The sequence below is a fragment of the Clupea harengus genome, chromosome 1 (genome assembly GCF_900700415.2).
Source record: "Clupea harengus chromosome 1, Ch_v2.0.2, whole genome shotgun sequence".
NCBI classification, from domain to species: Eukaryota; Metazoa; Chordata; class Actinopteri; order Clupeiformes; family Clupeidae; genus Clupea; species Clupea harengus.
The window spans coordinates 3,840,991-3,859,149 of NC_045152.1; the positions used below are offsets into that span (position 1 = coordinate 3,840,991).

General features: G+C 43.6%; 2 protein-coding genes across 5 annotated transcripts in view; one reads left to right on the plus strand and one right to left on the minus strand.

Annotated features, from left to right (window-relative positions):
- Window positions 1-18,159, minus strand: part of LOC105905280 (cytochrome P450 2K1-like) — a 40,003-nt gene that overhangs the window by 4,031 nt on the left and 17,813 nt on the right. The gene's annotated exons all lie outside the window — the stretch shown is intronic.
- Window positions 5,968-17,120, plus strand: alg13 (ALG13 UDP-N-acetylglucosaminyltransferase subunit). 3 transcript variants are annotated; one of them, XM_031564686.2, is made up of 24 exons: window positions 5,968-6,293; window positions 6,565-6,648; window positions 6,768-6,818; window positions 6,958-7,004; window positions 7,188-7,260; window positions 7,454-7,535; window positions 7,820-7,970; window positions 9,061-9,130; window positions 9,304-9,412; window positions 9,703-9,767; window positions 10,258-10,358; window positions 11,317-11,423; window positions 11,735-11,972; window positions 12,289-12,402; window positions 13,161-13,305; window positions 13,619-13,763; window positions 14,039-14,074; window positions 14,385-14,440; window positions 14,671-14,742; window positions 14,944-15,079; window positions 15,214-15,321; window positions 15,452-15,492; window positions 15,741-15,915; window positions 16,494-17,120. In XM_031564686.2, the coding sequence occupies exons 1-24, from the start codon at window positions 6,174-6,176 to the stop codon at window positions 16,781-16,783; spliced, it is 2,616 nt and encodes an 871-aa protein (XP_031420546.1). In that variant the 5' UTR covers window positions 5,968-6,173; the 3' UTR covers window positions 16,784-17,120. The 3 variants fall into 3 exon arrangements, with proteins under 3 accessions (XP_031420546.1, XP_012688738.2, XP_031420554.1); XM_012833284.3 differs by having other exon boundaries at window positions 5,970-6,293; window positions 14,908-15,079; XM_031564694.2 differs by lacking the exon at window positions 16,494-17,120 and adding an exon at window positions 16,153-16,460 and having other exon boundaries at window positions 5,976-6,293; window positions 14,908-15,079.

Genomic DNA, 18,159 nt, shown 5'->3' on the forward strand with positions numbered 1-18,159 from the left:
GGAAATATACCCAGCATGCAGTGGCTCGAGGGAACAGAGAGGGTTACTTCCAAACATGGATTGCTCTGCTGTGGTGGCAACAAGCCTGTCAACAAATAACCAAACTCTGTCCCACTTTCACAATTCATGGCATATCATGCACCCTATTGTACTTGAATATGGTTATGGTCAATCCTAGTAGAGGAACAAGACTCATACCATGCATGTTATATTGGCAAATACTGATGTTTATCATGCCTTCAGAATAGCATCCTTAAAAGTAGACATGTTGTTGTTCTTTGGCAACTGAAACTATAGATACCACTGAGAGCTGCTAATTTGTTTAAGTATAATTTAATGTGAGAAAATAGGTATTTGTTAAACTAGTACCTCTCGGCACGGTGGCTCAGTTGCTTGCACTGCTTGCACTGCCGCCTCACAGCAAGAAGGTCATGGGTTTGATTCCCGCATGGGGCGCTGTTGGCTCTGGGGGGCAGGCCTCCCCAGAGTGCACAGTGCTCAGGTGGGCTATCTCCCGGGCCTTTCTGTGTGGAGTTTGCATGTTCTCCCCGTGTTCACAAGGGGTTTCCTCCACTAAGGACCCCAACAGAAAAAACATGCAAAATAACAGAACACATGTCCATCCCTGACCAAGATGGACAGTTCACTTCACTTGGTCCCCGGGCGCTACAAGCTGCCCACTGCTCCTGGCAGGAGGAAGGACGGTCCAGGATGGGAAAAAGCAGAAAATAAATTCACCGCGACCTCAGGCCTACCTGCGTGTGTGTGTCCTGTGTCGCCTCCATATAGGCACGTGTGTGTTCCAGTGTGTCGTGTGTGCCATTAAAAACCTGACAAAGGTCTTATTAATGAGCTGGTATGCAAATTATTTGTAAATATGTTTGCAATGTAACCAATTTAAATCATCTTTGCTCAAATCATTTCTAATTTCTGTAATTGTTTTCAATGTCTCTGTGTATTTGACATAATCCTTAATGGTAGGACATATTTGGGGAGATAGTGGTTCAGGAAGCAGAGGAGTCATTTAGCGATCGGAAGGTTGGTAGTTCGATCCTGACTCCTCCTCACCATGTGTTGATGTGTCCTTGAGGAAGACACTTAACCCCCCAACCGCTCCCGATGTGCAGGTTGGCACCTTAGATAGTGTAATGAAGTAAAAGAAAATAAAAAAAATCTCTAAGGTAAGGCGGGCATTTGACTAATGTAACATAGCACCATCTTACGGACACTTTGAGTTAATCTTTTGTGTAGTCTTATCCCATGATTCAGCAACATAAAAATAACCTTTTTTTATGATTAGGGGGCCACACACATTGTTTACAATTATGATATTGTTTACAATTATGGTATGAGCCCCATAGATTCTTCTTTGTAACAAGTACAATTCACTTCTTTTCACTGTGCAGGACTTATGGAATTAATTCCAAACGTGAGTTGAAGGTCAATAACCACCTACCTCAGCTCTGACCCCCGACGCATGTGGGGTGGCCTGCGGCACATCATATTCACCTCCATATTCATATATAAGAAACCATCCATCACCTGTTTAAATGACTACCGCCCTGTAGCACTGACCTCCCCCATCATGAAGTGCCTCGAGCGGCTGGTCAGAACCCACATCTGCTCTACCCTTCCGAACACCCTGGACCCCTTTCAGTTTGCATACTGCCCAAACAGATCTACAGATGATGCCATCGCCCTGACAACGCACACCACCCTCTCCCACCTGGGAAAGGGTAACACATATGTGAGGATGCTGTTCGTGGATTGCAGCTCAGCATTTAACACTATTGTGCCTGCCAAGCTCGTCCCTAAGCTCAGGAGCCTGGGTCTTAAAACCCCCCTGTGCAACTGGACCCTGGACTTCCTGACGAGCAGACCCCAGGTGGTGAGAATGGGCAACCACACCTCCATTTCACTGACCCCGAGTACCGAGGCCCCCCAGGGCTGTGTACTCAGTCCCCTCCTGTACTCCCTGTACACGCAGGACTGTGTGGCAACACACAGTTCTAACATCATCCTGAAGTTTGCAGACGACACTACCATCCTGGGTCTCATCTCTAACAACAATGAGACTGCTTATAGAGATGAGGTAAGGGGCAGCATGGTGCCAAGACAACAACCTGTCTCTCAACGTCTGCAAAACCAAGGAGATGATCGTGGACTTCAGGAAGCTGCAGAAGGGGGGTCACGACACCATACACATCGACGGAGCTGCAGTGGAGAGAGTCTCCAACTTCAAATTCCTTGGTGTGTACATCAAGGATGACCTTACCTGGTCCATGCAGGCGGACTCAGCGGTCAAAACTGCCCAAAAGCGGCTATACTTCCTGAGGAGACATGGCATGGCATGTCTGAAAAAACCCTCAAAAACTTGTATACATACATTGACCCACTGAACAGTCGCCATCACCATGTAGGCCTACATTCTGCTCCCCCACTCATACAACTACACTTACTACATATACAGTCATGGACAAAAATATTGGCACCCCTGCACTTGTCAGATAATGTACCACTTTTCCCAGAAAATTGTTGCAATTACAAATGTTTTGGTATTCACATGTTGATTTCTATTTTTTGCATTGGAACAACTCAAAAAAGCAGACAAGAAAAGCCAAATTTGACATGATTCCACACAAATCTCCAAAAGTGGACCGGACAAAATTATTGGCACCCTTTCAAAATTGTAAGAAATAATTGTAATTCAAGCATGCAATGCTCCTTTAATTTGTATTTAAACTCACCTGTGGCAAGTCACAGATGCTGGTAACATATAAATCACATTTGCAACCAGTTCAAATGGAGCAAAGTTGACTCAACCTTTGTGTTGTGGGTCTGTGTATACCACACTGAGCATGGACAAAAGAAAGAAGAGCAAAGAATTGTCTGGGGGTTTGAGAACCAAAATTGTAGAAAAGCATGGACAATCTCAAGGCTACAAGTTCATCGTCGAAGATCTTAATGTTCCTGTGTCCACTGTGCGCAGTGTCATCAAGAAGTTTACAGCCCATGGTATTGTCACTAACCTCCCTGGATGTGGAAGGAAGAGAACAATTGATGACAGAATGCAACAAAGGATTGTTCGAATGGTGGATAAAAAACCTAGAACAACTCCAAAACGAATTCAAGCTGCCCTGCAGACACAGGGTACAACAGTGTCAGCTCGCACTATCCGTCGCCTTTTGAATGAAATGGGATGCTATGGTAGGAGACCTAGGAGGTCCCCACTGCTGACACAGAGACATAAAAAAGCCAGACTGGAGTTTGCCAAAACCTTCCTGGGGAAGCCAAAATCATTCTGGGAGAACGTCCTGTGGACAGATGAGACCAAAGTAGAGCTTTTTGGTAAAGCAGTTTACAGAAAACGAAATGAGGCCTTCAAAGAAAAGAACACGGTCCCTACAGTCAAACATGGTGGAGGTGGATCAATGTTTTTGGGTTGCTTTGCTGCTTCTGCAACCCAATGCCTTGACTGTGTGCATGGCATCATGAAATCTGAGGACTACCAAAGAATTTTTGGGCGCAATGTAGGGCCCAGTGTCAGAAGCTGGGTCTCCGTCAGTGGTCATGGGTCTTCCAGCAGGACAATGACCCATAGCACACTTCAAAAAGCACCCAGAAATGGTTAAGACAAAGCACTGGAGAGTTCTGAAGTGGCCGAGATGAGTCCAGATCTTAATCCCATAGCACACCTGTGGCCATGGACGGATTAAGAAACCACGGGCCCCTGGGCCTGGATATTTTGAAGGCCCCCCCCCCCCCCCCCCGCGAAAAAAAAAATTGTGCGCCCGCAAAACACGCACGCACGCACACGCACACACAAACACAACCCAATGTGTTGGATTTTACGGTCGAATTAGATACTTTGGCTATTGTATTGGGAAAGTAAATAGGTCAAAGTTTACTCTGTAACATTCACCTTCGGTGAGGTGTGCACTGCCCTGCTATTCTTTCTGACATTACATGTGACAGGGCAACAGCCGAGTGATTCTTTTCCAACTTGAAACGGATTAAGACCTACCTGAGGGGCAGCATGGGGCAGGAGAGGCTGAATGGGCTGGCTATCCTGTCCACTGAAACATCAAATCATGCATCACCACTTTTATGTTTGAAAGGCGTCGTCCGGCAGGTGTAGCCTACTGTGCCTGCTTGTAGGTCTTGACTTTCAGATTCTGCGCCTAAACTAGCTATATCGTATCGTCTCATCACATGATCAAATAGAGACTTGACATTGGACAAGATACATATTACCCAGCAATCATCATTGCATATCTGTATATGACAAAAATAACAAAGAAAATAAGAAATTATTAATTTAATTGAATCGTTTTTAATAGTTTCTATAGTGTATGTAAGATAAGCATACAGTATAATTTTGTTATAGATTGCTACTGACGATTCCCCCTAAAAATGATGAAAACCATGACAGAGACAGGTTTGCCATTTTGAGGGGATATATAGCATAAGGTATCCTGAGCAGTCCCAAAAAGTTAGGCTTGATCACTGTCGCATTAATCTAGCTTTTTTCTAACATAAAATACACCTTTTTCAACCACAAATAAGAGATACATAACAGCGACTTCACGCAGAGGCTCTGGCCTAGGGGCCCCCTGAGCTCATGGGCCCCTGGGCCTGGGCCCGGTAGGCCCGTTCATTAATCCATCCCTGCCTGTGGCATGATCTCAAAACAGCAGTTGAGAGAAAGCACCCTTCAAATGTGAGAGACCTGGAGCAGTTGGAAAAAGAAGAGTGGTCCAAAATTCCAGTAGAGAGTTGTAAGACACTCATTCATGGTTACAGGAAGCGATTGATTTCAGTAATTTTTTCCAAAAGGTATGCTACCAAATATTAAGTTGAGGGTGCAAATAATTTTGTCCAGTCCATTTTTTGAGTCAGATTTGGCATTTTTTCTCAGATTTTTTGTGTTGTTCCAATGCTAACCCTAAAAATAAACATGTGAATACCAAAGTATTTGTCATTGCAACAATTTTCTGGGAGAAATTGTGCATTATCTAAAGGAAGTGCAGGGGTGCCAATATTTTTGTCCATGACTGTATATGCACATATTTTTTATTGAATTTAATATTCCTCACTCCTTCACCCTGTAAACTGCTGCTAGCCCTTCTTTTAATCTAAATAGTTGTTACTTGTTATATGTTAACTTATAATGTTATGTTATTTTTTTTTTTATCTTGTTTGCCGTCTACTGCGTAGATGTTGCCTGCCAAGTCATAAGAATTTTGCTGCGCTGAAGCTATTTGGTGCATGTGACAATAAACACTTTGACTTGACTTGACTGAAATGTCCTGTAATGTATTTTCTGCTTGTAATGTAGAATGGGCCTAAAATTTACCATCCTCCCTCATCATCTAATTAATGGCAAATCTACTCAATGTAAGCATGGGCGATAGCTGGTAGCCTGATTGAAAACGCCATAACATTGTTGGTGGGCCGGAAACTATTAAATGAAACTGTAACATTTTAGTTTGTTGTTTGCAAGGCAGGTAAGAACAGGACTAACATCCTATTCGATTACAAAATAACTGTAAGCTAGAAAAAAAAATCCTATAACCCACCTCCTTTTACTGAAGCTGTCAGGTGTGCTGAATAAAATCACGACCCTCATCAGAAAAAATATTTCGCACCTGTTTCTCATGCCACGCTCAGCGCTACCTGGAATCAGTCAAATTTAACTGTTAAGTCAGTTAAGCACTTATCTTTAAAACAGCCGAGACAGGAGATAACTTGTAGACCTAACATAATGTGGCATATGTAAAGTGCTTGTGCACAATTACGCCGTCGTCGAAATCCAGTTCTTCCCAAGTCTATCCGATAATGTTTTGGCACACTTCTGAAAATGTTGCTCTGGCAACGAAGGCTAGTAGACTTCGTATAGGGATAGCATGTATATATTTGATGCAAGTCAATCTTACCAGGCTATCTGAATAAATAACATTTACTAACTTAAACTTCGAAAAATAAAACAAATGCACTAGGTGTCACGTGCGCGTAGTGTGGCTCCGGCAATAGCTTCTTAAAGGCAAATTAGAAGCACCTGTCGCTTTTGCCACGCGAGAGGAAACCTCATGGTCCCTTTCGTTGATGCGGAAAGTTAGCAGAGTTTTACCTGACGCTTTGCACATTTAGTATGTCTTCGTGACAACATTACAATGAAGAACACCTTGAAGAAATATTTTGCAAACATGGACGAATATTTCGCCAGAAATGGTCTTTACCGAAAAATGGTGGCTCGAGACGGGTCTTGTCTATTTCGAGCCGTCTCTGAACAGGTATTACTATAAGCTAGTGTCAACTGAAATTGTTTTGAAATAGATTAAGATATTTAACTTTTTGTTGACAAAATAAATGATTCATTTATAGTCGTTGAATGGAAACATGTTTATGTTTGGTTTGGTAAGTCGGCTAACTTAAGTGGCTACTGCGCCAAAGATGAATTCAAACTCGATTCTCCTTCTCTCATTAGCTTACCCGCCCGTACAAGTATTTAGTTGGGTTTTTTAGGTTGTAACTTAAACTTTTCTATCTGTCATTTGCTCCAAGCTATACTACACTCAGTTCTACCATCAGAAAGTAAGGACGGACTGTGTTCACTTCATGAGAAAAAACAGGAGCATCTTTGAGACGGTAGGTTAAATGGTGCACACAACTATCTCCAAACTAGGCTACATCGCTACTTTTAACTTACACGGCTATACAACAATATGAATATAATTGCAAAATATTTTTCTTTTTATGTTCTTTAGTATGTCGAAGGGTCTTTCGAGAAGTATCTGGAGCGCTTGGAGGACCCAATGGTGTGTAAGATGTGGGATGCTTCGTTGGCTGTTGGTAGAGATTAGGTTTTCGCAGTCAAGATTTATTTTTTGTACATTTCCATGTTCACACTGTAGGTCTGTATTCATGACACTTCACATTTTTTTTTTTTTTTTTTAGGAAACTGCAGGGCAAGTGGAGATCAAGGCATTGTCCTTGCTTCATAGGTATGCCTCATGCTATTTGGGGGGGTCACTCTAAATATGTGGGTGCCATCCATAACACAACACTGCAAAGTCTTGAAAATTCCTCTGAAACCCATTAAACACCCCATTAATGTGTATTAATGTAGTAGCTTTCATTTGTGATAGGGGGTTAGAGTTGTGACCGTAATGTTGTTTGTGGCACAGGCGGTGCTTTATCATATACAGGTACCCCGGCGGTCCTCCAACGGAAATATCACCAGATGACTTTGTGGAGAAGGTGAAGAGCCATTATTATTGGAGCGTAATTGCATATGCATGACTTACTGTACACATGCACTTATGACACATCCAAATACCAGTTTGAAAGCCTACTCTCTTGCTTGTATGAAGCCACATGAATACACTGCAGTACAGCCAAACCTATATGACCATGAAATCCTTTCTTAGACAGTTGTTTACCTGCTTTTCAGATTTTGCTGTGTTATTCAAACACCAAGCACTATGACATTGTTTACCCGAAGACCTATGTTCCTTCGGCCCGAATATGTCAAAGTGAGCATTGTCCCCTCAACACATGGAAATACTCTCCCCTGCCCTCATTAAACACTCGTTAAGTTAGATTCTATAAGTAGAAAGAATACTGGAACACTGTTAAAAAGTTAATTAAACTATTATATATAACTTGTATATAACTATTATAAAGCTTGTTATTAGCATGCAGAATGATAAAAAATTAGCATGCCCCAAAATTACACTAAAAGCTGTGAATGTGTAAAATGTTTCCACCATTCCGCTGTGTTGACGCTAATGTATTATGGTATGTTCTTGCTCCCCAGCGCTGCTGTACGACTTGCTGTACACACAGGTTCTGGGCGTGGACCCCCGGGACCTGCAGATGGCCATGGAGGTGTGGCACAGCCGGCGCCACAGGAACAGCCACTCGATGTGCAGCGATGAAGGGGGCTATGACACCCCTGATGAGAGGAGGTCAGAGGTCATTTTCTCACATTCAGCCAATCCCTGTGTGCCGGCGTGCTGGTCAAAGACGCAGTCTGTGATTCTAATCCAGTACACTTTTTTTTGTCAAATTCAGCGAATTGCCACTCACGATCCTCTAGCTGTCTGTTCAGTGTGTGCGTTCTCAAACTCTGGCGTCGGTACTCAGTCCTGGTTCTGTAAATGGGGGGAAAAAACACAGTGCCTCGGGCCGAGCCGTAAACCGTATCGGCCAATAAACACGGAGCTTCAGGAGTACGGAAGGGAAGGGTGTCGTTTGATTGGCCGTTGAGCTCATATCAACAACCTTTTACCAGAATCATGGATGGTATCTTTTAAATAAAATATTTTGTGTGTGTGCAAATAACAGTCGGTACAAAGATGACCCTGAACGAGTAAATGTCTTTAGGGCAGTTATTGCTCAAACATGGTCAAATTGAAATTATGCCGTTTTGTCACCGGTTGGTCATCCAGAGCATACCTTTACCAGCGTATGTAGCCACTGTTATTAGTTAATATTGTGAGGTGGGTTGAATGTTTTGAATATACAGTGCCTGCAGTATTTTTTACCCACTGAATACTTCTCACTCTGCATAACCCAGTCATAGCATACTAATTTGATAATTTATAGTAAAAATGTTTTCAGAATTAAATAAAAATCTCAGAAATTACTCAGTTGATGAGCAGTCAACAATCTTCTTTTACAGCGTAAATTCTGTTGATTGCAATGAAATATCAACTTAAAATTTAAAAAATCTGTTTGAATAACGTGAATAACTCTCGACTTGTGCAAGATAGAAGCCCCATTCCAACACCAACAGAATCCCCCAACAGAGGGGATTCCAATGTACTACAATGAGTTGCAAAAAATACTTTGGTTCATAGATGAGGTGGCTCAAACGTGGCCATTTGGGGGTTTCTCGTTTTTCGACTATTCTTCTCTGTTGACCCATTAGCAGAATTCTCGCCTGCCACAAGGGAGGCCTGGGTTCGATTCCCGGCCAATGCAGCAATGCAGCTGCATCTGTTTGAAAAAATACAAATAAGATTCCATATAAAGCGTTCTGTATTTTGATTGAAGGGAGGATTGGGACCTGGACGGCAATTATGCCATTGAAGACGAGGCAAGGCTGGAAATGGATGAATCCAAGGTATTTTTCTGTGTTTCTGTGGTGTGTCCATTGTGTGTGTGTGTGTGTGTGTGTGTTGTGGGGGTCCCTGTGTGTCTGTGGTGTGTCCATTGTGTGTGTGTGGGTCCCTGTGTGTCCTTTGTGTGATGGCATCAAATAATAACATGTTGCTTTGCATTGCTTTAACACTCTAGAGTACAGAGGAGCCAGCCACCTTCACTTTATCCTACCAAGTTGTCAAATCTCTGGATCCCAATGTGTATCGCAATGTAGAGTTTGATGTCTGGCACTTCACACGCAGAGGTATACATCAAGTCTTCCTATAAGATTTCTGACCATGTCACCTGGGACGTTTGCCAAAACTGTTATAATACAAACCTTGCCAACCAGTTTGGTGTGAATATGTGGCTTTGGCACACTGTAGCCATGCTACATGTATCCATTATGGGATTAGAAAGCTAGCAACCCATGCTACTTTCAAATCATGTTGCATGTTGGGGTTCTGTGTTGCCTTCACTATGGCTGTGAAAGTGCAGTTTGTGATGAAATATTTCATGTTGGAGCTTCTTGTCATCTTAATTTTTCTGCCGCAGAGCTAAGGAAGACTGATTTCATAGTAATCGCAGGTAGACAATACTTCTTGGGAGATAAATGCCAGGTAAGGTGTGAGCCCCCATGTAAACCCTTATTATTTATTTGGACCTTGATGCAAATGATGAATAACAGACGACGGTGTTGATGGTGATGATCATTCCTTCCATAGAGAGAGAGACACGCAGAGACACGCAGAGAAAGAGGGAGGGAGGGGGGACACAGAGAGGGGGGGGACACAGGGAGAGGGGGACACAGAGACAGAGAATTTTGAATATGAGTCCCAACAGTTTTTATTCATTAATAAGTACGACACGACACTGGGTCATCCCAAATGTAGGAGAGGCGAGGGAGAAAAAGGGTTGGCCAACACAAACGATTCAGGGAGTGCCATCAATCTAGAGGTCCTACTTAGGTGAACTAGTTGTGAACATGGTACACTATTCTTCCCCAATCATAAAGATTTGATCAGAAACATGCCTGGTTGTGATGCCTAGGAGAACCAGGTGCGCCTTGATTACAATGCCTTTATTCAGGAAGTGTCCTTTTGTTTTAAGGTGCGCCTTGACCCCAAGGGGAGGTATTACAATGCCTTTATCCAAGAGGTGGGCACCAAGACCAGTGTGGTGACTGTGTTCATTGAAGAACTTGGAGAGAGGCAAGTTCATATTCATTGATGGCGCTGCGGTACCTGTATATGTAAACTGCTCCTGTTGAGAAAGGGCTTGCTTGAGAGTGTGACGTGGGTGTGTGTGTGGGGGGTGTGTGTGTGTGTGGGTGTGTGTGTGTGTGGGTGGCCTGGAAAGACCATATTCATTGATGGCGCATATGCACATAACACTTTGCCGTAGTATTGTGCAAGGTATGCATCTATGGGTGGAATAGCATGTTAGTTTACGATACTAACACAAGACAAGTTTGATAGTGGTGTCTGGTACTGCCATATTTCCCTGTGATTAGGGCCCCTCCCACAGTTACATCGAGAGGTTATGGGAGGAGAATTGCAGTCGGGCCAAATTCAGTATATGCTGTTTATGTGGATAAGGATTCCTTTGTATTTATTAACTAGTTATTTATATACTCATTATTTGACACAAACGAATAAGCAACAAAGTGTCATTAAATCTTTATTCGTGAATTATGAAGACTTGTAGATAATATATGGCGAATATCAGCTTATATTTAGTAAAGCCCTATCACTGATTTGACCTTATGAGACCAAAATGGAGCTTTTTGGCCAGTCCTCGAAGCATTATATGTGAACATTCTAAAATAGCTCTCCAGTCAAGGACTATCTCCATCAACCTATGTGTTTTAACACAATGTGTTCAACATAAATTCTAACAAAATTAGGTCAAACACAGCAGAACAATGTACAAAGCTGGTACTGTTTTCTTTTAGTTGACAAATAACTTTAGTTAGCCTTAAGAAATATACTACAGCATAAGTGTTCGCAATTAGGAAAATATGAGTAAGTGTCTTTTGTAAAATAGTTAATGGTGATTACTTTTCCAAGTCAGTGTGTTAATCTGATAATACTGAAGTTGGCTGATGTAGTAACAGTAATGTGAGTTTACTAGAGCTAACTGTAACCCTTTCCTTCCCTGCCTGTGTAGGATCCAGGTGTCCTTGGCTAACTTAAAGCCAGTGAATCCTGTTCCTGCATGTCAGGTCCCTCCCATGAGCCAATGTGGCTCCTCTGAGCAGTACTCCACAGAGCAGGGTAGGTCTACTTAAAGACGACCTATTATGCTTTCATTCTGATTAATCTGAAAAGAAACGGAATACTGCACACACACACAAACACACACACACACACACAAACGGGAGACAGCGCAGTCAGGCCTGAAAACTGGGTCACAGATGTTTAAAGTATGCACTTTTCCTGAAATGTTTTTCCTTTGAGTATTTGATTGCATACAGTACTTCCCTTCTACATCATGATAGTGCTACTCACTATAGAGAGCTGTAGAAGAGGTCCTGTGTGTGGCGATAGAGGTACAATTGTACATTGCTGAATTTCTGTTCCTCCAGATTATGAGGTCCGTGGGAGGCGCCGCTTCTACCGAAAGCCCCGCGCCGTGGCCATGCCCATTCCCTGCTCCCGCGCCCAGCCTGGCATGGGCCCCCGCTTCCAGCCGACCCCTGGCAACATGCCCGCCGGCCGGCCAACCGGGTTCCACGGACCCCCGATGCCACCCAGGGGGATGGAGTGTGATCACTACCGCCCCCACTCTAGCCCCCGGGCCCACCGAGGCTCCGGCTCCCCCAGGTCTGCCCCCCGACCAGACGTGTGCTCTCTCTGTTTAGTGGAGCTGCTGATGGGGAAATTGGTTGGGTGCGCAGCGGTGAAAGTTGGTGATGGCATGTTCTCCTTGATTCTGAGCAGACGCTCCTCTGCATTGTCACTAGAATAGAAGCGTTTGCACACACTGGCAGCATCAGTATGTGCACCAAATGTGTGATTTTCACGGTAATTAAAGGTGCAGTCACTTAAGCTGCTGATGAGAGGTTGGCAGGCAGGCTATGCTGTGGTGAGTTTGTGATGTATTTTTGTTTTCATGCATGTTCTCCCTGATCCTGAGCAGACGCTCCTCGCGCTTTGTGAACCGCCATCACCTCATTGGGCCAGAAGTGTCCTTTTATCACAACGCTGGCAAGCGCTGTTACCAGAGCTTTGAAAACTACTCCTTCAGACCCCGGTAAACATTCACTATGTCCCACTGTTTCCGAAAGTAACGTGTTCATGTTAACGTGAGTTCATTTGTGCTAGTATTGCTTAGCCTCCCACAAAGCTGTGAAGGTTCGGTCAGACAACTCTGATAAAAGGCACTGACTCTCAAAAGAAACTTCTTTTCGGAGATTAACACCATTGTCCTTTTGGATCACTTTCGCTGCCACATGCTGGTCTGACCGGCCCGTGACACTAAAGCCTTTCGAAGTCTTGACTGTGCGATTTTGTTAGGAAATTCTGTTGATCATAGTTTTAACTTGCTTAAACTTGCTTGAAGCTGTCTGCGCAGACAGCAGAACAGGATGCTGGGCCAAGAACAACCACACAATCTGTGAATTGTCACAGAGTAAAACTTGTTCTAAAGACGTGTTCTGAGAAAGGTCACACATTTGTGGTTCCACTCCAAATAAAGAACAGACACGAGTGAAGAACATGGCTATAAACGCTGAAAGAAGGGACTGTCGCTTCGGAGTTGAGTTGGCAGCAGTGATGTTGTAACTTCTCTCCCTCTTTGCAAAGATAAATACAATTGTCTAAATTGTATTGTGTGTCTCTGCCTTGTTATTTAAAACTGCGTCTTGTTGATACTAAAATATCCAACAGATTTCCACTGGATGTTTGCCTTGGTTTGAAGTAGAACAGAAAAACTGACTTCGTTTTGTTGTTTTATGTCATGAGTTGTTTGACCTGAATGATGCCATTTAATAATGCCGATCCCTGTCATAGAGTCCGGCGCCACATGCAGACCATTGCCAAGGAGTGCCAGTTCAGCTTGGTCCCCAGTGGTGCTGAGGAGGTGCAAGATATGGGCGGCCCGGTGACCTTCTATGACATTGACAAAGGGAGCCAGAATGCCTTTCCCCCTCTGCAGGTAGGTGATGGCAACTCTCAGTTGTCCATGCTGGTCACACAGGCCAAGAACTGGTCTGGTTTGGGCCTTTTATGCCAAGATATTTCGCCCGTGACAAAGCATGTCCCATAAGTTAACTTTGGTGCTGAATTTGAAGATTGCCTGCATTATGTACTGATAAACCCACATATCTGATCAGATCTGTGATGTCTCAATGTTTCCTCTGTTCATCATGATTTAATGATAATGATGATGATGATGATGATAACTATGTCAACTTAATGCAGAGTGAAAACTAGGATTAACCTGGTTGTGTGCGTAACCCCCTGTGCAGGGACAACCAGTTGGCCGTCCGATGGTGGCAGCCGCTGCCTCTTACTGGGTCCCAAGAGGGTGCAGCCCCTCCCCCACACCCAGGGACCAGGCTGTTACCTCTTCAGAGGAGGACAATGATGAGAGGAGCACTGGAGGAGAGCAAGGTAGGGCTTTCAAGGACTATTCAGATATTTTTATCGTTCAGCAGTGAGTTTGATGTGGAAGCTATCGTTAGATAACTGACTGGGATATTGGCATATTGATTTATACAGGGCCCCATGAGAAACGACTTACACATCTGATGTTTCATGACATTGTATGACATGCCCATGAAAAGGGCTGTTGTTGAATGGGCATCATGATTGTGGTGTTAGTTTTTTTTTTTCTCTGGATTTCAACCCTTGACTACCATGTATAATGCAGGCTCTCTCTCCTACAGGGGAATACTCAGGGGAGTATGTCTACTCTGGAGGAGGTGAGTAATTGAACAGGGTGCTACAGCTTACAATGAGGTGCATTAGTGCCTAGTTCTCTCTTTCTTGATTATTTGGTGATCTGAGTTGTGTCTTATTGGCTGTCGTCGCCACTAAAATGTTTACAAAAATGTATTTGAAGCATCCTGTTTAGTGATTTATTGATCTAAGTAACTTTTTTTTTTTATATCTATTTAAACAATTTGTGTAGATTTGACAATCCATTTTTGGCCATGCAATAGCCGCAGGTGCTGATATGGCATTAAGCTGGATACTCACTTGCCCTAAACGGCTGTGTCTCTTCCTGTGCAGATGCAGGATTTGAGAGCCCATCAGTTTACACTGCAGCAGAGTCTACTGCCAACTTGGTAATTTTGTTACTTTACCATCATTTAATCGTGTAAATTAAAACGCCCTCATTCTGTAAAGTTATGCGGTTTAAGGTTTGGCATGCTACCATGGTATGGTACATCTCTTGCTCTTTTGGTGTTTAATTTTTTTTTAATTATGTAAATTTAAATGATTTAAACGTGTTTTTTTTTTTTTTTTTATTGTCTGCGTTCAATGAGCTGCTTGCATTCTTGGTTCCCAACTGCAGACCATTCAGGAAGGAGGGTCGTGTTCTGGTTCAACACAAGAGGGCGCAGCCACATACAGCTATTCCCAGCAGGTTGTAATGTTTGTAAAATTGGTTTATTGAATTGGATATACTTGCAATGTTGAAATAGTCAACATCATATAGTTGTATATGATGTATGCAAGTCATTGCAAGTAAATGGTTTAATACAGTGGTTGTGCTAAACAACACAGGCATAATAATGTCCCATGCCTTCAGGTGGTGGTGAAATCTGCTGTGATCTCATCCTCTCAGCCAGTCACCCATCCCTCAGCTGACATCTTCACAGCCAACTCCTCCTCCACCTCCTCCTCTAGGAGCTCAGACACGCCGCCCGACTCCCAGCCCTCCTTCATCGCCCACCATGGGCAGCCCCCGACTCCTAGGCCAGGTACACACACACACACACACACACACACACATACATACATACATACGTACATACATACACACTTTCACAGATGAGTGTGTACTTTTTGTGATATGTTAGTGTATGTATCTTGTATATGCGTTCTGTCACCACAGGTTTATTCATGACTTACCCGTGGCATGTTAATGAGATGGCAGAGGCTGTGGGCGTGGCCCCACCACCACCCTTCTCCTGTGACCCCAATGGCAACGATCTTCCTGAAGGTACACATTTGGTCACCCTTAATCTGTCAAGAACGTTTTATGTTTATGTTGTGTGGATTTCTTGTCCATGTTAGAGATTTTCATTATTTAATTTTTTTTCCCCCCTTCCTCCTCCTCCTCCTCTCCTCAGACTATAAAGTTATTCAGTACTATTTCAATCTCGGAGTGCAGGTGAGTACCTCTTTAAATGAAGTGGATTTAAATGTAGGAAGTAAAAAGGAAGTTGAGTTTTTTTTGTTGACTTCAAAATCGGTACAAAGCAGGTTCAGTGATTTTTGCCAATCCAATGCCGGTCATTTAAACCATGTAGTGAGAATATTTAGTTGAATGGGCCATGCACATGTTGTTGGTCAGTGCTGTTTAAATGCCAGGCTTTTCAAACCAGCATCCTTGTGTTTTTATCGTCTTTCTCCAATCAGTGCTACCAGTCCTACTTGCACTCATTGGTGCACTCTCATCAGGCGTACCAGCAGCAGGGCACAGACGGGCAGTACCAGTCCTATCCCAGCAATGCCCTCGACCACACTGTGCCCGAGCCCTACTGCGAGCCTGGCACCGTGGGGCATAATGCACAGCCAGAGGCGCCAGCGCACGGTCAGTTCCGCCATCTTTATCGATTTGTTTGTTTCCATTGTGTCACTTCTCACCATAGCAACCAGGTTGCAGGTCTATATTGTTATTAAGCAGTCAGTTAAAGATCGAGTCAGCGGGTTCTGCTGAAAGGTTGTAGAGATTTCGAGTTTAACAGCCAGTCAAATTAGACACCCCTCCCTATCCGTGCTCCTGAAGCAGCGTGTTGACTGGCTGGAATTGTTTATTGTCCCGTTTCAGCGCCAAGACAAACACCAACGTTTTTTTTTTGAGCGCACACACTGAATGGACCCCTAGAGGACCGTGAGGAGCAATATGCTGAATTCAAAATGGCAAAAGTGTATTGGATTAGAATCGTGGACACCACCTTTAGAGAGAATAGTATTTCAGTCATTCATAGGAAGCAGACACTTCTTTGGGTGCCCTTTACCATCGGGCCTAGTTGTTATTTCATCACAAGGCTTCAGCCTGCACTCTGCTGCTATAATCTCTTTCATTTATTTTTGTTTTATTTTTTTTTCACATCTCTCCTTCCTTCTCTCCATCTCACTCACCCCTCTGCTACACCCCCTCACTCACAGGGCCCCCCCTGAGCTTGGACCCCCCCCCGGCTGCCCCCTCTGGTCCGGTCTTCTACCCCCTGGTGCAGGAGCCGCGGAGCCAGTCCTTCCTGCCCCACATTTATGAGCCCTACGTGCCGCCGCTGCCTCCACCCGCCACCTACCACTACGTCACCACTTGGATCCCGGGGGCACCTGGCCAGCCCTGGGTACACGCCCACCCAATAGACTACAGCACCGCACACCCCCCACATCATGCCCGCCCACCTCACAACACCCACCTCGTGCACCACCTGCCACCCAGTGTGTAGCGCAACGGGTGCAGGGCACCGCCACCTTGTTTTTGAGACGTGATTTGGGCCTCGCCCCAAGTCTCTCATGTTAGCATCTCTGCTATGTTCCTTCACGGTTTGCTGTTACAGGGTTAATAGTCACACAGTCGTGGGCACAGGGTTTCCAGGGTTACCTCCGGTCTGAGTGTGTGATTGGTGGACGGCTTCTGTCCACTCTGCACAAGTGGGATCACCTCTGATTTCACTTCCTCCAGACCACTCTTCTGTTTTGTCCCAGGGTTGTCTAGGGAATGTTTATTATTGTCAAGGTTTTGTTTAATAATATTTTTTCACATGCCATTAAAGAGCTTTTGCAACCACATTTATGATTGTTTATTTTCTATATATATATGGGGGCTGGTTCTTTCGTTGGTTGTAATGCAGTTTGTATCTTTGCTATTAAGACCAGTTTAAAAATGTGAAAAGATAATTATGTTAACCCTGGTCTGTCATTCAGAGCTTTCAAGAGTAACCTATTGGATGTCTAGACACATAGAGTAAACTTGGTCAAAGAAGTTTTTAATGAATTTTGCATGGTCCTTGCGTATGCAGCATGAAACACTCTGCAACAGAGTTGTATACTAACTCGGGAGAAGAAGAAAAAAAATCTCCCAAGTTGATGTATTCTACATTCTAGTGTGTGTTCACCTCACAGGAAAGCTACAATGATTCTTCATGGAGATATAGAAACTGAGAATATTCATGAGTGTAAGACGTAACTTTCCTAGACCAATAAGGGAATAGGCGTCTACAGGGCCGGCTCTAGCCCTTTGGTTGCCCTAGGCGAGATTGAGTTTTGCGCCCCCCCCCCCCACCCCACACAATACTTAACATCACTGAAGAGACATATATTAACTTAACCGCTTTACTTTGCATAGCAGTTTTTTCACCCACTTATAATTCTACTATTCTACATTGCAGTTCAACAATAAATGGTGCATGGACAAAAAACACCGGAATAGTTTCAGAACATTTTCTTTTTTATTATTTAAAATAATGTATTACACACTCAAAGTTAGGACTAAATCAACTCCATAAACTGTGCAAAACCATAAACTGTGCAAAACACTCTTAAGCACCTGTAAGCAAATTATGACCCTCTATACCCTAACTATACCCTCTACAAACAAAAGAGCTTTTATGGATACTGTACGTACCACTACAAAATATCTCAAATACCTCACTAATTCTTCCAGTCATTTAGGCCACTACTAATGAGGTGGTCATTTTTCTGTGAAAATAGCTTGCAGCAGAAGCAATACAGAGTATTGTTTTTCCTTGAATATACAAGCCAGCTTCTCTTGATTTTCTCCCCATTTACTAATTTCCTGTAGAAGTGGTTGTGGTGGCAGCTT